At 42.4% G+C, this 24,981-nt stretch overlaps 3 protein-coding genes across 3 annotated transcripts; 1 reads left to right on the forward strand and 2 right to left on the reverse strand.

Annotated features, from left to right (window-relative positions):
• Window positions 1–389: 389 nt before the first annotated feature.
• mlec (malectin) lies at window positions 390–7,874 on the forward strand. Its single transcript, XM_005811137.3, has 6 exons — window positions 390–642; window positions 1,078–1,312; window positions 3,853–4,031; window positions 4,152–4,328; window positions 6,556–6,613; window positions 6,840–7,874. Exons 2-6 carry the CDS (start codon window positions 1,111–1,113, stop codon window positions 7,082–7,084), a joined length of 861 nt encoding a protein of 286 aa, XP_005811194.1. The 5' UTR covers window positions 390–642; window positions 1,078–1,110; the 3' UTR covers window positions 7,085–7,874.
• Window positions 7,875–12,152: 4,278 nt separating this feature from the next.
• LOC102220294 lies at window positions 12,153–15,997 on the reverse strand. Its single transcript, XM_023344056.1, has 3 exons — window positions 15,031–15,997; window positions 13,289–13,470; window positions 12,153–13,189 (listed from the first exon to the last, which is right to left on the reverse strand). The coding sequence occupies exons 1-3, from the start codon at window positions 15,481–15,483 to the stop codon at window positions 12,862–12,864; spliced, it is 963 nt and encodes a 320-aa protein (XP_023199824.1). The 5' UTR covers window positions 15,484–15,997; the 3' UTR covers window positions 12,153–12,861.
• A 96-nt stretch (window positions 15,998–16,093) lies between these two features.
• Window positions 16,094–24,715, reverse strand: hps4 (HPS4, biogenesis of lysosomal organelles complex 3 subunit 2). Its single transcript, XM_005811147.2, has 12 exons — window positions 24,423–24,715; window positions 24,131–24,221; window positions 23,301–23,444; window positions 23,084–23,191; window positions 22,513–22,629; window positions 21,019–21,113; window positions 20,856–20,928; window positions 19,175–19,299; window positions 18,290–18,929; window positions 18,087–18,213; window positions 17,784–17,895; window positions 16,094–17,028 (listed from the first exon to the last, which is right to left on the reverse strand). Exons 1-12 carry the CDS (start codon window positions 24,452–24,454, stop codon window positions 16,857–16,859), a joined length of 1,836 nt encoding a protein of 611 aa, XP_005811204.1. The 5' UTR covers window positions 24,455–24,715; the 3' UTR covers window positions 16,094–16,856.
• Between the last annotated feature and the right edge of the window lie 266 nt (window positions 24,716–24,981).

The raw sequence follows: 24,981 nt of genomic DNA on the forward strand, positions 1-24,981 counted from the left end.
CATATTGGAAAACAAAGGAGGGGGGCGTGACATTAGGAGCACTTGTGTTATTTACCTTCAGATTTCTTTTTTTAATTATTATTTTTGCAGAATGTAAAAAGCGGTGTTTACAACTCGAATGGACAGAGAATAGTAATTAATTCGAACACAAATTTAAGCAGAAAGTGATGACAGGACATGAACACTGTGTAGATGTTCATCTGTAGCGAGGTTTCAAATGAGTGTAACTGATTTCGTTATTTTTTAAAATGTTTATTTATCTATTTATTGTTCTAACTAGCCACACTCACACATGTCTGTGACATATAAATCGTATTTGTTGAATCAGGAAGCGTCAACAGGAAGCCGTGATTCGGCGGAGAGCCTGTCACTCACCGCAGATGGGGAACCTCAGGTTAGGTAGCGCCGCTGTTCCGCCTCCTTCAAACTGGCGAGCCGCCGTCGCTAGCAGCAGCTCGGCCAACGTTACTCTGAATATCCACTCATTGAATGAAAGTCAGGGGCAGGCTGCGGCCAGTCGCTGCAAACACGCCAGGGTTTTCTTACAGGGTGGCTTGTGGACGACTGGCGACGCTGTGCGAGCATTAGTGCGACCGGTACACCCCGACAGAAAGAGGCTGAAGGCGGCTGTGGAAGGGAGAGGTAAGGGACATTTGCATTTACGTTAGCCAGAGAGGCTTTCATTCACCAAGAATTTCTGGTTAGACAGGTAGGTTAGCCACACTGTCAAGCTAACTAATCGATGTTACTCGCTGGTTAAGTGTCGCTTTTTGTTCATTAATTAAGAGCTGACGCGTCGCCTACGTGTCCAGGTCCAGTTGGAGCACTTGTCCGCACCGTGTGTGTATAACTGTCATTCCCCGGGTCGCTGCTACTCAGTACTGTTAGTATTAGCATAGTGGCTAACTTACGGATATCATGTTCCATGTCACTAAGACACGCTGGCTAGCTGCTTTCGCTGGCTAACCTTGCGTGTTTTTAATGTTCCGTGCTGGAGGAGCTTCCCTTCGTTCGGTGTGGAAGCGGTTTGGGCTTCGTTCGGAAAGATACCGACCCCCGGCTGTCTCTGTGACCCAGGAGCAGGGGGAAGACCGCGCGGCGTGTGAAGCAATGCAGCGGGTCACGGCGCGGCTCGTCGCCGGGCTGCTGGCGGCGGTGCTGTCTCTGCTGTCCGGGCAGTGCTGGGCGGACGGCGGGAGCCCCAGCCTCGCAGAGCGGGTTATCTGGGCTGTGAACGCCGGGGGAGACTCGCATGTGGATGTGCACGGTATTCATTTCAAGAAGGACCCATTGGAAGGGAAAATCGGTAAAGGTGAGTCTGCTTGATGGAGAAGGTTTTTTTTTTTTTAATTCTCTGCAAGTGAGCGCTTTTCGGGATTTATTTATCAGGCACTGGTGACTAGTAGAACATCGCTAAAATGAAGGAGCTTCTTTGAATCGCTTGAGTTCTCGGCAGAAATCCTCTGCATGGTGTGGCTTCCGCAAGAAGCTACAAACTAATGAAGAGTCAGCATAGAGCGCTGCAGCCCCGCCCCTCTCAACATGGAGAGGAAGCAGGTGATAATATGTCCAATTAGACGGTGGGAGTTACACTGTCAGGGCCAGATTTACAAAGATGAGGGGCCCTGGGCTGGAGCAAGTTCGGTGCCCTTCCCACAAAACTTTCTCGAAGGTTTTCTGGCTTTCTGAAGGTGAAGCTAGTTCTTTCCTTATTTTGAAATCCATATTTGGGAGCATTTTGTCCTCTCTCAGGAATCAGGCTAGTTTTCTGGGAGCTATCACTTCACCCCTGTGTTTCCACAAGGGCACAAACAAATGACCAGGAATTTACCTTGATGGCAGCTTACCAGCAACCTTTGAATGGAGTTCTGCGGAGGAAGAGAGCCAACTATTTCAAACTGGTTTCATTTGTTTCAGTACCATTATTAGTCACATCAATTCAAATAAGTCCACAGCTCATGTTGTTAGCATAAACTGTAATAGATTTGAAATTGTTGAAGTAGAAGCTTACAATAGGAAAAGTAAGACATTATTGCCCTCTGAAATTTGAATTTTGACTGGAAAAGTCAGAGCTTGGTGAACAACCCTGAGATTATCTAATATGGGTTCAGAATCAAATAAAAGTTGCCAAATTAGTGATTTGTTAGCAGTTGTGATGTATTTTTAAACCAATGGTACACACAGTGCTGAAAAAATACACTTGTGAAAATGTTTTTTTAGCGTTGGGTCTCCTGTGTTTTGCTTATGTCACTAATAATAGTTGCACCAAGACAAATAGCACCCTTTCCCACTTGCAACAGAACACTCTCAGCTCAGGTGTCATGTCATTCCCAGCTCCAAGCACCGACCCTTGAGACTAATCAAATCCCTGGTTAATCCTTCAGTGAAAGTAATAGTTTAGGCTTAGGGAAGGGGTCTGGAGCTGCAGCCCTCAAGGCCTGGTGCCCTGCAGCCTTTAAAGTCATAATTACTTTTAACAAGTTTTAAAATGTAGTCGCTGTGACAAAAGTGTAGACGGTAACTTCATTGCTTTTATTTTCACAACGGGAGAGTCTCTCCACCACACATTTAGCTGTCAAATGAGATGTTGGTCAACACCTCTGCAGTGCGGGGAGTTACCAGTCCCTACACTGGGATGGTGACGGCTCTGTTCTGGACTCCACAGTGGAAGCGTTTGCCTAATAACGGCCAGACGAAATGACATTTCCAAAGTGGGTAAAAAGTTCCAGGCTTCATTGGCGAAAGACAAATTCAGTCCTTTCTAAGAAGTGATGAACACCACGTTCAAAGATGGATGCATGAAGAATGTCCTTAAAGTTTAAGGTTGTTGGATGCGACGTGATAATGGTTGAGGGTTAGGTTGGTGTTTTGTAAGATCATTTTGTTATCGGGACAAAAATGGTCCAATGAAGATGGGTACAACACAGAGACATAAATGTGGTAAATATGTCTGAGTTGTTACAAAAAACCCATGTTTGACCTAACTGAAGATGAGCAAATAAAAAAAAACTGAACTAAGTAGTGGATTGTTTTCAAGTACCTACATACAAAATAATCAGACCTGAAATGTTTAATCTGCATCTGAACAGTCAAGATTATATCCACAATTTTACTTTTTCTTTTTTTTATACCAAAACTGCAGAAGACAAAAATAATGGCTGTCATAGAAACAAACAAGGCCGCTCTAGAACTAGTCGTTATGATTAATGTAACTTTTGGTTGTCAACATCCCACAACGTTCAAACACTGATCAACATGAACTCAAGTGAAAAGAGTTCTTTGAGTGTTTTGAAGATTAATCTTATCTGTTTTTGTGCCAACAGGTTGACCTTGTTAGTACTGATTGACAACCATTCGCCTGCTAAACTCTTATAAAGCTGTGCTACATTCAATCCTTTCAGGTGGAAAGGACTACATTTTAAGCTTCAGTTTGTTTTTTTGTTTGTTTGTTTTTTTAGCAGATTTCAGGACAGAGGGAGTGACATCTAAAAATCTTAATACATGATTCTTACACATTTATTTTTACCTTCCATTTATTTTAAATGTATAAACCCAGATCATATGGGATGGGATGGACACCTAACACCTCCCCACCTGGTCCAAGCCTCACTCAGACTGCTATTTTCCACCTGTAGTCCTCGCTGAGCCGCAGAGAGTCGGGCAGTTTATTTCCGACTGCGTCAATAAGGGAAGACGGAGTGATAACTTTGTTTCAGACAGAATGAGATTATTCTGGTGTGCTTTGGAAAAAGACTCACTGGTTATGTAATGTGGCGCTTTGCTTGACATGAAACATTGTCCGGTTTTGGTATGCGAGAAGTCCTGTGAGCCTGACGCTGTCCTCCTCTGTAGCATCTGATTACGGGGTGCGTCTGCCAATCCTACGCTCCAGTCCGGAGGACCAGATTCTCTACCAGACGGAGCGGTACAATGAAGACACTTTCGGGTATGATGTCCCCATTCGTGACGACGGAGACTATATACTAGTCATGAAATATGCAGAGGTTTACTTTGCACAGTCACAGCAAAAGGTATGGCGGTTTGCTATTCAGACATGCTGTAGTCAGGTCGTGTGTGTGTGTTTGCTTGTTGGTGTGTTGAAGGGCTAGAGTTCATACATGTTGACTGATTTGTCAATGTGTCCCCCGTAGGTGTTTGACGTCCGCGTAAACGGCCACACTGTGGTTAAGGACCTGGACATCTTTGACCGAGTGGGCCACAGTACCGCTCATGATGAGATAGTGCCGTTCTCTATTAAAAAAGGCAAGCTAAGCGTGCAAGGAGAGGTGTCCACCTTCAACGGCAAGCTCACAGTGGAGTTCGTAAAGGTGAGTGGAGGTTATGTGGGGAGACGGCGTATTTTTAAAATATTTTATATCACCGTTGGATAAACCTTCGTTTAGGGGGCATTTTACCTAAGGGTGCACCCACAAATCAGCCCCTATTCCCTGACTTTTTGTGTTTCTCATTCAATCAGTTTTAATTAATCAGTCTAGATGTGTCAATAGGTTCGGAAGGATAATAAATGTATTCATAAACATGAAAACAAAGCATATTATATCTATAATTTCAGGGTGCTTTAGTTAGCTTTTTAAACACGCAATATAGTTGGTTATATTTTCTTCTTTTCTTTATTTCACTTAACAATAATGTTTTCTCCAATGCAGTTTTCAGTATTTTGTTAGTTTCTGGTTTACTGTAAAAGCCTCAGTCTGTATGTACGTGGCTAACAATAGTCACAACTTAGCAACTTTGTTGGCCAGAATCAGAATCAGCAAGTCAGACTTTTTAAAGATCGGTGATCGGCCAGACAGCTGCAGTCGGTGCACCCCAGGTTTCAACCATTTAATGGAATCTTTGGGTTTTTACATCCTTTTATTTTTCATAAACGAGTCTGTGATAAAGTTGTCCGTTGTATCAGATCTGTCAGAAATGTGGAGGTCACCTCCTCATATCGCAGCAGTTTTCTTAGTCAGCTGTGCTGGGTAGCAATGGCTTAGTTTGACCTCTAACAAGTTATTCATTGAAATATGATTTCATGCTCTGATAAATGGTTGCACTATATAATCGTTCATACGCCAGAGTTTTTGCCAGATTGTTTTGGGGTGTTTTTAATTTAGTTTTCATCAACTTTGTTTTTTAACAATCCTTAAATCGAAGCAGAAAAAAGTACCTACAATTATTTTCACAGTAACTTTTGCTTTCTGTTTCACTTCATTTTAGTGTTCTTTACTTTTTTTCTTTTATTTTTGCTGCATCCGTTCCCTATAATTTCCTGATATTCATTTCTATTTGCTTAGTTTGTTGGCAAAACTGCATATTTTTTCAAATAAAACTGGAGCCTTATTAACAGTTAACCCAAAATGTTTAACTGTAAGTTATGAACATGGATTTGCGTCCTGAAGTGAAAGATCTGATTCACCTCATGTTCATAGCAACTGGTACCATCAAAAACCCCAAACTTAAGATGGATGGTTTTTTTTTAAGAAACAAAAAATGAATTGCTTTGATAAAAATCAGAATATGCATTGTTGATCCTCAAGGGGAAACTAAAAAGATTTTTTTTTTTAAACGGTCACAGACTGTCAAGCACGGAGGTGGAGGAGTTATGATCTGGGCTTGTTCTGTAGTTACATAACTAAACTGTGTCTTGGTGTTTTCTGAACAGGCGCGACCCGGTCAGTCTGAATGTTCCAGCTTCATAGGTACCGCCAGCGATCCGCACCCGTAGCAGCAGATCCACAGCAGAATAAAGAAACACTCAGGACGTTTCAATCTTTCTTCGCTCAGAGCATTTAGGTCATGTGACTACCTGAACCAAAGACTGCAGAGTCTGAATTTTTATTCAGAATTCATCAAAAACAAGTTTATATAATCATATACGTGTAAGAATGAAGTGGGGCTGACCGTGAGTCTGTATGTAACTCTGATGATGCTTACACATCAGATATGTTGAGCTTTAAAACCAGCTAATTTAAACCCCTGCAAATAAAACGGCTCACTAGTTCTACACCACTGCATTAGCCCAGGCTGACTTTAAAATAGAAAATGCACAGCCAGCATTTGATTTAAGCCAACTTTGCTGCTTGCCATATAAATTATACACACCCCTGATTCACACTCTTTGATGCGGGGAGTTCAGGAGCTATTTACAGATTGGTGCATGCAGGGATTAAAAATGATAATAATATAAACCAAAAGGTTGGCAAGCAAATGAATTTTGGCTGAAATGGTAAAAGGTGACATGTTCCAAAAAAAAGTTTTTACAGCGGTCTTTACTTGTTTTTTGTTTTTTTTCCCCATCTTGGAGAATAATTGAACACACTTTCATTCCCTCCCTCTGAAACGAGGCACACTTACTGTTCTACTTCCAAATGTTAAAGCACCGCTACGGGGAAACTCAATTTAGGTTATTAGGCCCGGGGGAAAAAACAGAAACAAAACAGTTTTATAATTTCTATAATCTTGAACATTGTAGCATGATTCTCTAACCTTTTCATTGGTATGGCATCTTTAAAACTCAGTGCTGTCTGACCACTCTGCTCTGTGATTCAGGGTTACTATGACAACCCCAAGGTCTGCGCACTCTACGTCATGAAGGGGACTTTAGAAGGTGAGTCTCCTAAACACGTTTCAATCTGCGCAGCGCGTGTTCTCTGAGTCTGTGGCTTCGAAAAGTATTCATCCCCCTCGAAAGTGTTTTGGGTGTTTTAAGTGATTATTCGCTCACCACGACTTTCTGAACGGCAGGTGTGAATACTTTCACAAGACGCCGTTTAGTTTGTTGCACAAGTACAAACCTGCTTCATGCGCTTTTTAATCTGCTTTGTGCTTACAAGACGTACCGAAGCTTCAGCCTCACCCCGGCCTGGAGAAGCACGAGGATGACGAGGAAGAGGAGGAGGAAAGCGAAGCAGGCGAGGAAGGCGGGAAGAAAAAGGTCCAGCCGGGCTCCAAGTACAAGGTGCAGTCGGGCCCCCGGACGCCGAACCCCTACGCAGCTGACAACAGCAGCCTAATGTTCCCCATCCTGGTGGCGTTCGGAGTCTTCATCCCCACGCTGTTCTGCCTCTGCCGGCTGTGAGCTGAAACTAACCGAGGGAGTGGAGGAGTGACGCCAGCAGGCAGAGCATAGAGAGAGGAGGGGGGAGGATGGAGAGGAGGTCACCGTGACAACAGCAGCACAGGTACAAGCATCCACACAGGAGAGGGAGCCAAAGGCCGGAGGAAAATCGTAACGGAGGACGAGAAAAAAGAAAAGAAAGAGATAAGTTATCGGAAAGCCACTGCCAGACGAAGCGAAGCGCTGCTTCATTAGGAAAACAACAAAAAGAGATGTGGGAAGTGTCTTCTGCACGCTTCTTCGAATGTGCTTCTCATCCACCTCTGCTGACACTTTTTCTTTTCTTTTTGAACAATCTTAGTCATTTCCATTTAAAAAAACAAAACAAAAAAACAAACAAGAAACCAGCTGGACAGGAAGTTCAGCCGTCATGCAAGAAGCCACAGCTCTGCAGCTCAGAGATGCTCAGGAGCGATTTGGGTCTGGGCCAATTTTCTAAACGAAAACACTTGGTCATCGTACGGGGCGCGACACGGGAGCGCGCTCCCTCACAGCTCCTGCTTAGCATCCGGTCAGACGCGTTCGGCTCAGATTGACAATGGTGCTGCTTGGAAATTGGGTATCTAGAATAGAAAGTGTGAACGAGACGGTTCGTGTGTGTGGTTTTTTTTTGTTTATTCAGATCTAGCTGGCCTTCTGTCGTCTACCTGCCAGGCGACAGTGAAAGATGGAGGGAGTTACGCTTGAACCAGCTCCGTAGCTGGCACTTCGTTTGCTGTCCTTACCTCTACATAAACACATTTTATCACGGTTAAAATGCACTTTGGAGTCGTCACACAGATTCTGATTTAGTTTTTAGAAATACCCAACGCATTTTAAGTTGATTACCGCTCCAAATGTGGATCCGTCAGGAAGCCTTTACAAACTTTTTGTCATTGTTCAAAGACAAAGTTTGTGCTGTGAAATGCTCAAGTATCCATAAAGGTCATACAGGTGCAGCTCAATAAGTCAGAATACCATTCTGACTTAGTTCAGAAATTTGGTTCTAAAAGTGAAACTCGTGTAGATTCTTTAAAGAAAAAAAAAAAAAAAAAATATATATATATATATATATATATATATATATATATATATATATATATATATATATATATATATATATATATATATATATATATATATATATATATGTATATATATATATATATGTATATATATTATGGCTTACAGCTAATATCCCAACATTTCAAAAAACATATTTAATACAGAAGTGCTGAAAAATATCTCCACTGCCACAGTCTTACCAATCGAGTACAGAAACTAGGATCAGTGATGTTGTTTTAGAAAACAAAATGTGCATCAAATATTGTCGCCTTCCGAAAACAATGATCCATGTAAATTTTTTTTTTTTTTTTTTTTTTTACAAAAGATGATGTAGGCAAAAAAATTATATATACTTTTGGCAAAAAATGGCTTTGATCGTTACTTTAGGAAGGTGACGATGTGCCGTCAGATGATGTACTGATGTTGGACTCGATTTAAGAAAAGAATAATAATAATAATACCACCTGAACGACACTAACAGATGAAACGGCTTTCCGAATCATCGACTACGAAACGGGACTCTTCGTATCGTGAATCTTCTCCAAACTCTAAAAGCTGCGGCAGTCCGTGTTATTACTTCATCCTTTCCTACCACACTTTTTCCTTCCACTCAATTTTTCATTAAGACAGACTCAGACCAGCTTTCTTCATGATTGTGTAGGCCAAAATGACCGACGTTTCTGCAATAAAAAAAAAAAAAGTTGTTTTGCGGGTTTCATTAGCTGTAAGCTGCAGTAGAAGCTTCAAATGCATCACTCTATAGTGGATCTACGTAGAGTTTTTTTAGTTTTCGATCCAAATTACATTTATGAAGTGATACAACTTTTTAATATGTTTATTGTGTTGCACCTGTACAGCTTTTTAAAAATGTTTTATCCATGCATTCATTTACTTGGCCCGCATGCCTCTCTGTTTCACCAAAGACTTCCTGCTTTTTCCTCTTCAGCAGACGGAGGAGTTGGCCTGTCTAATCTCAACGAGCGGCTTTCTTCAAATTGCCAACGACATTCATAGAGAACGCCGTTCATCTAAAATTAATCAAACGGCAGATTAAAGTTTGACATTTCTCCAACTTCCTCAAGGCAGTGAATTTAATGTAATCTTTTTAAATCGAGGATATCCTCTTCGTGCCATGGACCTGTCGCTCCTCTGCCTACAACGAAGCCATCTCCACGTTTTGAGCGTTTCGTTTTCCGTGCCAATCGGCGCGCGCTCACGTTCCGCGCGGCCTGCAGGTTTCCCTCGTTCGCACCACAACTCTGTCGGCAGGGGGAGAAAGCACAAGAATTACAAATATCTGATGTCTACCAACATGCCACACGCGTTTTCCTTTTGGCCTTTTCAAGCTGTGTTGTCTTAAACGTTTCTTTTTTTGTTTTGTTTCTTTCCCGTACGAGTTTGCTCTGATCAGTCTTAGTTTTTGGATGACTGTGTGCGTCGTGCCCCGTACGTAGAGTGAAATGCGGCGCTGTTCCTCGTTTTCTTTTTTTTTTTTTCTTCTTTTTTTTGGTCGAGTCCTAGTGGACCCTCCTGTTCATGGATCTAGTTACCTCTCCTAAGTGCTTTTGCTCTTACTCCCAGGATGACTTTGAAACTTTGCCTCCTCCCCTCAGCGCTCCTTCTCTCAGCCTTTCCCTCTCCAGCATATGAAAGTACTTTTGTATACTGGAGAATTCACTTTTACGTAAAAGTACCGTTTACAATAATCTACTGTAAGTTGTACTTGAGGTGGGGGGGGGGGGGATTCAGATGTTGGGGATCCTTCCACCGTTCTCGATTCTCCTCTCCCTTTTCTTAATTATTTTTTTTCAAGACGTTTTGTGCCAGAAGCTGTTGGGTCAGTCGTTTTTGCAGTTCTGCCTCGGCTGTTTGTTTTTTTTCTCATTGAAATCGGAAGCAGCTTTTCTTTCTTGTGTCAAGAGGCCAAGCATTCGATTAGTTCAGCACCAAAGTCACTATTGTCCTACTTCTGTTCGTCTACACGGTTGCGTGTGTATATATGCGGTACGGAAAGCGGTTTTGGTCTCATCGTCTTTGGGGTTTCCTGTCATCGTTGTAGCCGAGGTGTTCGTTCGGATGTTCAAATTTGTGGCCTTTCATTCTAGGCGGGGGGAGGAGCGCTCGTTGGTACGTAGCGTAACGGGGGGAAAAAATGACAAAAAAGCCGCATTAAGTGGCTGTTTAGAAAAATTTAAGATGTCGGGATAGTGTGGGATCTAATTTAAATCGGAGCGGGGCCTGACTCGGAGATGTTCTATATTATGCCTGGATTTGTTCGAGTTTTTTTTTTTTTTTTTCCCTTCTTCCTCAGGATCTGTTTTGAGTTTGTGAAACATATTTTATTGGTGTGACATTTTTGCACTGCCTCATGTAATTTTTCCATTTTTTCTTTTCTTTTCCTTGCCTTGAATTATTGAATACATCGTGCTTTACCATCGTTCGCCTTGAGATTGCTCTTTTGTTCGTTGTACAAGAACATCCTGGCTGCTTTGTCGTCGAACAGCTTTCAGGGATTTCTCATTCCACGTAACGACGCGCGTTAAGAAGCAGATCAGCAGAATTATTACACCTGAAGACTCACTGACCTCAATTTTACAAAGGAGCAAAGCCAGTCAAAAGATTAAAAAAGAAGAGAAAATCCATCCCGCTCTGATTTCTAGGACCTGTTGTTGTCTGTCATCTCAGCTGAATGAACTAGACTGGAGTTTTGTTTTTTCTTCTTTTTCTTGCCACACAGGAACCAAAGAAATGTCGTCATTCCGTCTAATTTCTTTTCTACAGTCACACAAGATTGGTTTCAGTTAGAGACGAATCAATCGGTGCATCTCTACTTCAAATATATTTTTTATTTTCTTTCGTCTCACCTGATTAACGAGTTGATCGAAAAATGTCCTCAGATTTTTTTTTTTGAAAACCCCGTTTCTCCTCCTTGACGACTTTAAAAAACAAAACAAAAAAACAGAGAAAAAAAATAAAGCCAGAACAACTCGTGTTATTAATAACAAATGTTCACTGGCGTCTTTGCTTTCATCCTCCCCTCCACCCAGATTAGCTGAATGGATTGGACTCATTCGCAGTGAGACGCGGCTGAAGAGCGGAGCGGCTCGCTCCTCAGTCGTACGGTCAGCCAGGTCTGCTGCCGGTCACGCGGTGCGATCGTGCGAGAGCAGGAGATTGTTCTGCTACACGCATCCCGTCATCCTGTAGATACGCGTGTCGGAGAAACGTCCGAGAAGGCGGCGGCGGCAGGTGGACTGACGAAATATTTGTAAGACCTCTGATCTTGTGACGCAGATGTGGCATATTTCAAGCTGCAAGATGGGGGGGGAAATTGCTGATTTATGCTGTATCTTTTTAATAAATGTGCTATTTTTATCAGAATTTGGCCTCGAACTGTTTTCATTTTGCTTTGGTCTCCAGCGAGATTGGATGTGTTTTTGTGTCAGAGTGCAGGAGTACATGTTGCATCTCCTCTGTTTTTTCCCACCAGCAGCTCAAGTCTGATCCAGGTGCTCTGAACCCCATCTAGTACTGATGCAGATGAAATGATGCCAAGAAAGAATTCCATCCAGTAAGTCATTTTTAATAAAGTGAAACTTGGTGTGTTGATTCGTAATATTTCTGATCAAATTGTGGCTGAAAACCCAAATTTCAGTCAGAAATCTACCCTCAACAAATATGTGAATAATCAGTGAATATTTCTTTTCATAAGTAGGGCTATAAACATTCAGCAACTTCTTACTAAAAATGAAAAGGGGGGGAAAAGATCACATTAATTCTGCTAGTAATGCACTTTATTTCCATTGTTTGTTTTTTAACTTCTCACTTTTGTCGCTGGGAATAGACTCAGATTTTCTCAATTAAATGAAGCCCAAAAAGTTGTCCATCTTTTAAAAAAAAAAAAAGGTAACTTGGTTTTATTAAAAATACAGTAAGTTTAATTTATTGCTAAGCAAATGGGGAGGAGGAAAAATTCTCACCAAAATTATTTTGTGCTTTTATTTCTTGGAAAAACATGTCTGCCTGCGTATGGAGTCTCAAAAACCCTTGAATAGGGTTTTGTTCAGAATCCCCCGTGAGCCTGAGGTTTTCTACCACACTTTTTCCTTCCACTAAACTTAAACATCCAACGCCGTTATCAATTAGCCACTTTTATGGTTTACAAATAATTCTAACAATGTGTGTAATCAAAAGTGTAATAGTCTCACTTTTTTGTCAAACAGAAGCACTGAAATGAATCTGGTTTTCCAGTAATATTCAAACTTATGGAGATGCAAGTGAACATGTTAATATTGGATCTTTGTTTTTTTTTTCTGCAGAGTAGCAACATAAATTTAGCTGAGTTTGTCGAGGTCGCAGCTCCTGTTCCCACGCTGCGTTTGTTCAGGTGTCCTCACCACATTTTCCCCACAAGTCTTTAATCAGAAGCTAATATTTTAAACAAACTGGACAATGTGGACTGATCCACATCTGGTAACCAAGAAGACCACACAGCAATTTTACAGAACTTTTATCACCAGCGAATGACAAAATAAACTTTTAGAACAAAATATTTACATAAAATACTTGTATATATAATATTTAGCTTGCGAAACCGGTATAAATTACAAAACTTGACATCGAAGTGCGTAATACTGTTAAAGTTCTGAGCTTTTCTGATGGATGAAATGCTTCCACACTGAAAAGTCCCCTCTTCATGTGTAATACACGGCCATGAAGGGAGCGTCTGAGAGCCGAACACCCCCACTTTCACAGGGGACCCCCGATCCGGCCCGGCTGCAGCCCAGAACCAGGCCCACGTCCCGAGCCAAAATGACATCCTTCCTATCATGCCACGCTTCTCCATCGGCGTCCTGAACAATTCCTAAAGACGTCTCTCCGTCCTCGCTGGACAACAGTCTCCCCAGGTGCGCGTTTACCAAGCCACGGCCTCCGTCGCCGGCCGCCTCCTGCAGGAGCCTGAAGAGGAACAGGAGGTCCACTCTCAGCTCCACTGCGTCACCACGTGACACTACGCTGTACCTGCAATGCAAAGAAACGTCACATCCAGGATCAGTTTGTTCCTTTTCCTAAAGGTTTGAAATCCTATCTAAAACAGGAAGAGTCTTTTTTTCTTTTTACCTCGTCGGTAAATTCCTCTTCGCCATGAAGGGGATGACTGGGCTGATGTCGAGACGCCGCGGGTTGGAGAGCTGCAGATGAAGCTCGGCTCTGGAGGCCGTCGCCGCCAAGATCTCCCTGGTGAGGACGAACTCCACACCTGCAGCTGCAGGGGGAGGAAGCAGAGCATTCAGTGCAGGATTTCATTCCCACGGAAAAGCGTGGTAGGAAAATGTGCAGCAGGAATGATCACAACGTTGAAAGGATTGTCAAAAACCCAAGCCACGAATTCCCCCGATTTTCAGCTTCTGATCCACAAAATGACAGCAGAAGAAACTCATGATCCAATAAATCCAGTCAACTTCATCCTGTCCATCAGTCTCTGAAGTGAAATGTTTATTTCGAACAAATGAAAGGTTAGAGAATTCAAATATATCTCACGTTATGCATATTCACGCATCTAAGTTTTACTCATCACAATTTCTATTCTTTCCGAATTATCTCTATGCAATTGATTTATTATCTTTCTAATGATGTTAATTAAGCAGAGGGAAAATGACTACACCCACACCCTGTGTTGATGTTTTAACGTCTTTGTTAATCTCTCCTGGAAACTTCAATAATTTATCGAGGGAACATTAGACCCGGCTAGGATTCCTCTGTATGCCGATGACATAGTCGTCTTCTCAGCTGCAGATATCAGGGCCTCAACATCCAGAGCACCGCTTCATGTTTGGTTCTTCTGACTCGAAAACAACTCGTGGCATTTATGAGCTCACCATTGTTCGGTCTGCGTCTGTCTCACATGTGGTTGCTACGCATCATTTCCTCTTTCGCAGCGCCTCTCCGGTGTCAGAGTCTTGTCTTGCTTTTAAGCTTGGTGTAAAATGACGAGTTACATTTTTGCATAAAGATAAAAACCAAACTCTTAACTGTAACACTGTGTCAGTGTTGTTAGGGTTGAGAACTGGGTCAGATCTTACAGTGGCACTAGCCCAGGGCGCCATGGTTTGGTGGGGGTGGAGCCCCAAAGATTTAGGATCCTTTTGTAATAAACATGTCTCACAAACACTCAAACACCTTATATAAAACTCAAAGGCTCATATGAAATGTGGAGTTTTAGTATTGCTGCATTTTTTTATGAATGTAGGATATGCAAATCAGATGTACTTTGGAGTTTGTGTCCTCCATAAAATAAGCAATAAAGTAACTGAATTACTGTTTCAGTCAGTCTTGACTAAATTCTTCATTGCAGTTACAGACTACAGGAAGTACAGTTTGTGTTATTGGGTTTCATTTAAGCTTCCTAAATGTCACTTACTCTCGGCTTGAAACCAGGTTCACAAATTTTGAGGAAAGCTGCAGTATTTCTAAATCACATGTAATAAAACATGTGCGGACAAATTAAATCAAGGTTGTTTTAGGTTAGTCCGGAAGAAATTTTTTTTTTTTTTTTTACTATTGCTACTCAATAGACCCAAGTTTGAAGTTCTGTCAAAAGAAAAATGACAAATTTTAGTGGAGGCGCCTCATCGTTACCATTTCTTTTTTTTTTATGTAGTCCTAAATAAAATCTCCGGACAGGACTGCACAGCGGAGCAGCTTCCTGGCAGGAGGATGGTTCAGCGGAGCTTGTATGTTCTCTCTGTGCATCCCTGGGTTCTCTCCGGGTACTCCGTCAACGGGTCAAAAATCAAAACCAGATTAACTTGTCTCTCTAAATTGTTTTGTGTCCAACTATAGGCAAGAACCGGAAGTATTTATAAGGTCGCTGACCGTGTTTCCTCACCTCCTCTCAGTCTGCTTTGAATCCCCTTGACGCTCCTGCAGCCCACTCCCTCCTGACAGCAGCGGTAAACCCGCCGGATGAAGCCGAAAAGTGACTTCCCGGGAAAAACCAAACCTCGCGACGGTCCTGGGGAAAAGGGCCGCACGCGCAGCTGCAGCACGGCGCTTCCGCGCTCGGGAGCTGGCCGCTCGTTTTCCAGCCAGGCGGCTCCCGGCTCCGCGCAGCGCTCCCCGTGCGCCTCGGCGGCCACCCCGCGCCTCCACCGCCTCACTCCGGCCGTGCGTAAAATCTCTCCAAACGGTCCATCTCGGGCTCGAGGAGACCGTAAGAGAAACCCGAACGAGTCCACTGCGCGACCTGAGGCTCCAGCGTCGCTTGTGAGTAAGAAAATAACAGAAACAATCCACATGCAGCTCGAATTAGCCATGATGACACCCTAAACTCTGCGCTTTTTTTAAACACCGTGACTTCTCTCCCCGCGCTATATACCCCACTGACAATGGACGCAGCTCCTTACTTAGAATTTGAATCCCGACCCTCCTCACGGTGCCTGCCCCTCTCTCTGTTTTTTTTGTCCCTGCGCCTTAACTACTCATTTGACCCCCACTGCTTTCTTCTAATGCGCCTGCATAATGAGGCGCCCCAAAGCGCGCCGACCGGGTCCATTCAAATTCAGCCAATCAGCTAATGACCCTAATCAGTCCGCGATTGGAGCAGGCCTGTTTACGGCACATTAAATCACTGACACAGCACTGGGACTGAAAAAAGTACATTCACACATCAGTGTTTGGTTATTACACATACTGCTGCTGCTTTTTTTTTTTTTTAGAATCCTTTGAGAAAATAAACGAGGAGTAAGAAAGAAAAATGGGGGTAAAACCTGAGGGTCACATTGCCAGTCCCTGCAAGCTTTCAACATGAAGAGACAAAAGCTCCTCACACAAAGCCTGAAGTCTGTGAGGTTCGCCGTAACTCCTCCTCCAGGAGATTGACAGATCACTGTACGTCACTTAAATGAAAACAACAGCGAGAAGATCTGGGAAATATTTGATGTTTTTATTACCAATAAACACAAATGCGTGATATTCGTTGAAGCAGCGGCGATGGAGTCGAGGCTGTAAATATACCGTTGCTTTTTAGCTTGTGAGAAGAAAAAGGAAATACAGGAGCAACATTATTTGCTGCAAAACAGAAATTATCACCGGCATAAGAATGGAGCGAGTCTGCAGTGTGTAAACAGATTCTAGAAGAGCTTACGCATACTAAGCCCACATATTACAGTAAAACGATGTAGAAATTACCTAAACTGAGACTAAAAGCCTATAGCGACTTGCAAAAGTATTCACACCTCTTGACTTCTCTCACATTTCGTCGCAATGAACCAATAGACGGTTACAAAGTAGGAGGTAAATGATTATTTTAACAAAAATACTGAAAGCATTTGCTCTAGGTCTTAAGGGGAATGTCTCTTCCAGCTTTGTACATCTTAAGACTGAACATTTTGCGATGTCTTCTTGGTCAGACTTTGACTAGGCCATTTTAAAACCTGACTATGCTTTGATCTAAACCATTGCATTATAGAAAAGGCACTGTTAGCTTTCCTGTTTAAACATTTATGGCAGTAATAACGTTTAGAAACAAAGTACGTCTTACCGTAGAATAGTCAGTGTGTTCGGGTGAAGTTCAGCAGGAACGAAAGAATAATTTTTTATCAAGTTCAAAAGCTTGATCAAAATCCTTAAGCGGGTTCTTTTTCAGTTTATTTGTTTGTTAAACGGAGTTCTGACTCCTGCCATCCGTTCACAGCAGGTTGACCCCGTGTTTGAGGAGTCTGTGCCGGGCCTTGCTGGGCAGCGAGAAGGCGCTGTCCTGCTGGTTGGGAATGCCCGAGTTCCTCATGGATCCGCCGTGCTGCTGGAAGTAGGTCTCCTGCGCCACGCTGCGGGTGCCGTACACAGCTGTGCCAGCGCTCCTGTGGTGACGATGAGCACAAGAACCAATAAAACCCTCAGCATAAGGAAGCAAAGCAACTGCTTGCAACTTTAAATGTAAAGGGGCAATATTATGTATTTTCCAGGCACATAAGTGCCATTTTATAGCACAATTAAGGAAGCTATGTTACCTCAGTTGTGACAAAAATGCTCTACATATCAAATATGACTTAAAAGAAATTTTACTTTGTAATTCAGCGCCTTGAAATTGGGCCTCTGTCTCTTTAAAAACTCCTGCTCTTTCTGAAACTCCGCCTTCAGGAGGTCATCACAACATCCCTCTGTTAACCCTTTAACAACGTTTCTACCAGCACTTCACTGATTGGTAGCTCCTATAATGAGCTCAGCAGATGGCGTTTCACCAGGTGTTGCTAATTGTTGCTGGCTAGTCTGAAGGAGCTGAGTGGGGGAGTGTGCTGTGAAGTGGCAGCTTGGAAACTGCAGCTCTGAGGAGGAGCTGCGCCTCGAAGGTGGCACTAGGTCCACACAGGCGTTTTATACAGCTGAATGGTTGCCGTGGAGATTAAAAGATTTCTCAAATAAGCATCAGTGAATCAAAGCAACACTCCAGCAGATGACGGAAGAACATTATAACACAATGTAAAGCTCAAAAAAGTCAATTTCACATGATGCTCCCCCATTAAGAAAAGGCATTAAAAATGTACATCATGAATGTTAAACATGGAGAACCTGACAAAAAAAACAACTCCCTTCCCCCGACCTCAGCTGTGCTGACCTGATAATAGCCTCCTGCAGAGTCTCAGTGTCAAAGAAATGCGAGTGGAGAAGCGATGTGGCTCGGACAAAGAGATACTCCGAGGCTCCCCCTGGTCGGCCAGACACGTTGGCTGCAGAGACACACAATGACACAGGACCATTAACCCGGCCTGAGCATGTCTGCTGCACAAAGGAATGCTGATCACAGTTTTACTAATTAGCCGTTAGCTCATTCAAAGACAAGAGTCCCTCCTCAGATCCCGGCTTGTGCTTGCTCTGGCAGAAAAGGTTCAAACCGGGAAGATGGGAGAGCGAGTCTTACTTGTCAGAGTGCTCTGGACGGAGTCGTAATGGGCGAATAAGTAAGGCCCCGCAGCACCTGGGGCCGCCGGAGATATGGCCCTGAGGTGGGCCTCCAGTCCGTTGAGCGAAGCCAAGCTGCTGTGGTTCTGGACACGGGCCACAAAGACAGGGTCAGCGTAATGTCAGGAAAAGCTTGAGAAGTATAGAAGTCATTTTCCTCACCACTTCCTCCATGGAGGCAGAGTCGCCCATGAAACAAGGCTCCACCAGCAGAGCCAGCACCAGGCTGTTGACCCGGTGCACGTACAGCGCCATGGAAACCAGAGGACTCTCCTCCAGGCTGTCGAAAGAGCAGGAACCAGAAGGAGGCTGCCTCATCTCTGCCTTGTGACCTCTGGGCTTCAGGCAGCAGACTCCGCCTTCTCCCGCTGGCGTCTTTTCGTCACGAAACGCCGCGTTCCCGCAATCGGTCATCTCGCTGGCAGCGCCTCTGCTAAGATGGAGAGATTCCTCGAACGCCGAGCCATCTCTTTCACTGGGCATCTGGCTAACTCCACCTCCGCCACTGTGAAGACTGTCCGGTGTTCCTCCCTCCGCTTCATGAGCGTTCCCTCCATAAGAAAAACGACGGATCGGTGACAGAGGAGACGGGTTGGGGGAATCCGCAGAAGAACCCTGAGACGGAGCCGGACTAAACACGGAGTCTTCGGAGCTCGATGTGTGCGGGCTGAAGGACGCCCTCTGAAGGGACTGACAGGATGCCGGACGAGAGGGTGTCGACTCGGAGGACGGGATGTCCGATAATGTTCTGGAAAGCCTGGTCTTCTTTGGGGGAGCGTCTTTCTCCGGAGCAGAGTGGGAACTGGAGGAAAGCAAACCGAACCGTCAAAACTCTCTTTTTAAGACGTTTGACTAAATCAAATGTGTTCTGTCGAGTGGAGGTGAGGTATGAGCGATATGTGTCGCGATTACAATCAATGAACAGTGAGGCGTGAATCTGAATTTGAGTTGGAACCTAAAAGTACACTGACAGGGCAGAAATGAATAATTCTTCTCTAAACTGAGATTCTTGAAAACATGTCATGAGACAAGAAAGGAAAACACCACCTGGATATTTTGTCGACAGGAGCAGACTGCAGGTACTGAAGCTCAGATGGCGTCAGGAACACAGCAGTGGCGCTAACCGGCCCGCCGTCTGATGTTGGCGTGCTCCTTCCACTCGACCTCTGTGTCTTCGCAAAAAAAGTAAAGAACAGTAGATTGATTTCTTAGTAATGTGACAGTTTGGTTTTTAACTGGTCTCTTTTGTCAATATTAATATAACCACAGATAAAATGAGCAGTTGTTGAGAGGCTAAAAGCTACTAAGCTAGCTCTTTAGCCTAGCTTAGCTAGACACATGGTATGCTAGCAGATTCAATCTTCAATAATTACAGAAAAAGCTGTCTTATTTTTATGTTTTGCTCTTTTATAAATAAAAACTGCAAACTGTAAAGAGATTTTTAGTTTCAATATCAACTAAATTAAGTTTTAATGTTTTAAATTATTCTTTAAATTTCTGGCAAAACCAAGCTAATTCTTTAGACCTTCAAATGAACCCAGTATCAGCAAAAATATATGTCTGTCTGTCCAAATCTAATTTGTACATTATTGTCACAACATATAAAAAAAAAATGAAACTTTAGTTATGGCAAAGTACTAAACCTCCAGCCAGGTTTAATACTAAACCAGCTTCCATGACAGAGCAAAAATATACAAAGGACAGTAATAAACCTGGGTTAGTTACTAGTATTAAGATACCAAAATGTTGTAAAGTTATTTTCTAAAAGCTTAAAGACAAAGTACCAGAGTAACAAGAGAATAAAATATTGGGAGAAATGCCCTGCAACCACATGTTTTTAAGATATCAGATAAATATTCAATGTTACTAAAATTTAAATAGTAAATGTATGTTATAAATCTGTTGTAGGAATAATAGTTGCTTTCTCGTGGTTGTTTTACTGTCAGAATCTGAAGCTGTTCGACGCCAAGACAGCAGAAAGCATTACGAAGAACAAGTCTAGCACTTTGCCTTCTATCCACTTGTCCCTAAGGGGCTGCCATCAAATCAACAGAGCCAAACTGCCAAACTGCAAAGCAAAACATGAAATATTGATTTTAAGATCGACTACCAAAAACCATGATCCTCTACGCCCTCACATGTCTAACCTCCGCTAAATAGGCAACAATTATTTTTCTTTCAATCTTTATAGTAAAAGTGAAACATTTCACATTGTGGATGGAAATAGCTATTGTACACGTTCTGTTGTGAGAAACATTGTGAAACATTTTTGACGTATACCAATTGTCAAAGTATTAAAAAACCTTTTAGGAGAGAGAATGGGATATTACAAAGTAATAAGACACAAAAGTCAACGATCTGGTCATTTAAATTCATGTTCTGTAAACAGAAGATCCAGATTTGTTTTGGCCACATGAAGAAAAACAAGACTGATAGATTCCAGAGGAAGAAACTGCTGTTAAGCATTATGGTAGAACATGGAAATATTATGGTTTGGGATTGCTCCAGTAACTTTCAGTGGACCATAAATTTAGTATCTTAAGAGATGAATGAGGGAAGTAATATGTTAAAAAAAATCTGAGTTAAATATTTGTCCCCATCTGATTTAAGTTCTAGCAATATATTTAGTTTTTTTGCCAAAGCTCTCCAAAATGTACACGTACAACTATTCTAATACTGTATTTAGTGGTGCTTGATTACGGCAATATTTGAACCCAATATTTCCTACCTTAGCGTAGGTTTCACTCTCATGAACCATGACCTTTATTGTTAGCTGCGGCGGCATCTGTGTGCTGACAACTCTTGAAGAGATCAATAAAAAGTTAGATATATGTAAAAAAAAAAAAAAAGACAACAAATAACAGGTTTGCCCTCTTAAAACATCAGCTCACCTCCCTCTAAAAAGAACACAGCCTGCTAACACCAGGGGGCAGCGCTGGCACGCCTGGAGAATGAGGGCAGCTTTGAGGAGAAGAAGTGGGTCAACCTGAGAAGAAGCGTGAAAACAGTTACATTTCAGGCCCTGCAGGAAGAAAACTGCCGGTTTTCAATTTTTTTAAACAGAGTATGGTATGGAAAATGGCATGGTATTTTCTTTTCTGAAAGTGCATTGTGTTTCTGTTTTGAGAAACACAAAACTGACAGACGCCACAGAAGACTTGAATATGGATCTATAAAGTATTGACCTAGATGGGGGCTGGATACAAACTGAATGATTTGTGCAAAAGGAGCCACAACTAGTTATTCAGTGTAAAGAAATGAACATGTTTTTCAGAAGAATGATATTTCTGTTTAAAATAGACTTTTTTTTTTTTTTTTTAATTGATCACATACAGCAGAGGAGCAGAGCAAACTCATTTTAATTTTGAGCCACATCAAAACCGGATGCTCTTAAAGGGCCAGTTGTGCCAGAATATATTAATAAAACCAATAAACAGTTGCTTGTTTTAGTGGGGTTTTTGCAATCAAAATTGTAGATCTTGTGGTGCCAATTTAGATATGTTTGTAAGGATTTTTTATGATATTTGCACTAATGTATAAATGTAACTTCTTATTACTCGCCATATCAATTGTGGATTATAACTTGACATTAAGTAAGGCTGAGGCAGCAGTCACTTAAACTCAACGTTTTTGACCAATTTTGAGAAAATTTGCAGTAAAAATCGGAGGAAAAAATGTGGAGATTAGTTTATTCTGTGTGAATTTTGCAGATTTGTGAAAAACCGGAAGGACTTGTTGATTTAATTTGGAGTCTAGAGGGCCACACAAAAAGCTACGGCAGGCCAGATTTGGCCCCCGGGCCTTGAGTTTGACGCACATGGCATATAGCATTCTAATAGTTTAAGACACAGAATTTGTTTTCACTACCCGCAAATCACATTCATCAAAATGGCAAGAAAAAAAAATTACTTAATGTGTAATGAATCCACATAATCTCTGACTTTTTCTGAAATTAGTCAAAACAATTTAACTATTTGTCACCGTAATAAAATTTCGCTTGTAAATTGCTTAAACTCAAATTCAGTGCTTATGGAGACTTGTAGATTGTGGTTTGGTTTTCTGCGCTGTCTCATGGAAACCTCTTTCTTTTTTTTTGTATTACTAAGAATTATTAAATCATTAAAGTTTGTTATGGGAAATGTGAAGGATTTTTCATCCAATAGAAAATCTAGATGATTTTCAAGTCACTGCCTCCTGCTTATGCTAACAAGCATCAAGATGTAAGCAAGGTAAGCAAGCAAGATGGAGACATTTGCACAGTTTATTGAGACACGCTGAGCACAACACCATAGGACCGTTTCACAGAGTCACATCCTGTCTCATCGTCAGCGGTGCAAGATAAGAAACAAGCAGCCGAAAGCAGAACTCTGGCGATGTTTGCTTACGTTTGTCAGGTCTAAGGTTCTCACGCTTTGCAAGATGTAGTGCAACTCGGACGGTCCGGACAGAACGTGGGAAAGGTACCGCGCCCACTCAGCGGCCAGAGTTTCCTTACTGTTGAGCTGCAGAGAAAACCAACTTCATTTACAGAATGCAGGGGGAGGAAACAGATTTGACCAGCTATCAGGTCCGAAATCTGAGCGTAGTGACGGATTCGGACCCGAACCTTCAGAGACGCGTAAAGACAGATGTTCTATCACCTGATGAACATTTCCAGGATTAAAGAACTAATGTCCCAGCAAGACCTGGAGGTCTCACCTGTTCCGTTCATTTTCCCCATAAGACACATAAACATTTTTAAAATGTACAGCAGAATTTGTTTACTGCATTTAATCAATGGGAAAAATGTTCACAGATGAGAGACAGTCAAGGAGAAATTTTCTGATTCAAATATCTGGCTGATATCTCTTATTTATTCTTCAAAACATAAGCACACCCTTAACGTTTACACTTTTTTAGATATTTTGGTTTTTATTTTGGTGTAACTCAAATATGGCAGAGTTACACCGGCCTCACCTGATAGCTCTGGCGAACAGAGCCGTTGTAGAAACAGAAGAGGTCGATGAGATGATCCAGGAGCTCACAGACACTGACAGTAGGGACTTCCATGGAACAACCAAGAGCCTTAGAGAGAACACACACACACACAAAAAAAAAAACATACATGATTGAAAAGTAATGCAAACAAACAAACAAACTGTAGATTAAGTTGCAGCCTTTGGAGAGCTCTTACCCAGAAGAAGTCATCCTTCATGCGGATGGCGAACTTGCAGCGACGCAGCCTCAGGATGCGCACAGCGGAGGAGGACAGCTCAGAGACACAGCGGCCCACTCCTGCAAGCTGACCACACAGCAGGTCCTGCTTGTCCATAGGAGTCTGAGATGACAAGAGAGACAAAAAGCCTTTGGAAAGGGATGTGAGGCTTTTATCACAGTGTCTGCGCATCCTTAAAAAGTCTGAAAATTCATCTAAAATGAAGGCCTTAAGACGTCTTAAAGTGAGTTGGCCTTAAATACATTTATCAATGGTCTTAAAATGTGTCATGACGGGACTAGTAATCTCATATTGTGTAGTTTTTTGTTTTGCTTTGTTTTTCAGGAGACTTTTGTGTCGGGCAAAAGTTTGAGTCAGACGCAGGGATCTTCATAGAGTCCTGTGGCTGAAACTACCGCCCACTAGCTGCTAATGTACCCTAGCTAGCTAGCTAGCTAGCTTATGGCTGGATGACGTCCGTCTTCGCCACTGATTTACTGCTGTTGCTAACCCCTACTAGCCTAGGTGCATTTCTATAGAGAGAAAAATACTTTTGAGTTATTGGCACTGCGAGGTAAAGGCTATAGAGAACCATGAGATGCACAAAGTCACTAACAAGAGCTACAAACAGACCCCAGACATTTTTATGTTTGCTTTATTGTAACAAAACAAAACAGCCACTATATTTATAGCTTTTCCGTCTTAAAATTTATTCAAGGTGGTATTTTTTTTTTTTAAGTCTTAAATTTGACTTGCTGAAACCTACTGGATACCCAGTTTGTATTTTTGCTGCACCCTGACACACCCACCTCCTCGGGGTAGAAGTAGCAGATGCCATCCCTGGTGGGGTCGCCCTCTCCTCTGACCTTAGATCCGTCATAGAGGAAGAAATATCGGCACCTGCAACACCAGCAAAACAGTCCTTTCAAGGTGCTGGAGGGGATTCAGAGAAAGGTCAGCTGTTGCTCTGAAGCCAGGAAGTGACAGCAGTACAGATGACTGTGTAGGACAGGTTAGGTGCGGAGTTGGTTTTACAGATTAAATGGATCTGGAAAGGGACCGATCAGAACCAACACGTGAACGAATCCGATCAGATCTTACCTCCTTGTGTCTGGCGACTTGAGCTCAGCCATAAGTTTTCCCTCAGTGGTCCACCATGGGTTTCCTCCTGCAGGCTGAAGATGCACTTTGACAGAAACTGTAGCGGCGAATCCGATGCGTGGAATCGCTCCCGCAGAGCGCAAACTGTCCGCCGTTTGCGCAAACAGAACAGAAAAGGGAAGAGCGGGCAGTTTTCTCAACTTCAAATGTCACTTAGCGACTCTTTCTGTAAACGTAAACCAACTTGTGAAGCCGACAGTGCCACTTGAGGAATGCAGGGCAGTCACACGTAGTGAGAGTCATGTGAAAGTATGGGAAGCACGGAAGGACAAACTTATTCGGAATTCAGACGGCGTTTTAGCGGAGATGATTCTCATAATATCTTGATTTTATATCAACAGTTTGACATGTAAATAACCTCCTGAATTGGTTTTAAACTGTTCCTATATTAGTTGATTTGTTGTGTATAAATTACTCGGTCATTACTGTAGTGTGACTCTAGAAGTTGATGTTTACAAATTTACAGACAAAAGGAATTATAATTAACTTGGATTGCCTT

The sequence above is a fragment of the Xiphophorus maculatus genome, chromosome 12 (assembly GCF_002775205.1).
Source record: "Xiphophorus maculatus strain JP 163 A chromosome 12, X_maculatus-5.0-male, whole genome shotgun sequence".
NCBI lineage: Eukaryota > Metazoa > Chordata > Actinopteri > Cyprinodontiformes > Poeciliidae > Xiphophorus > Xiphophorus maculatus.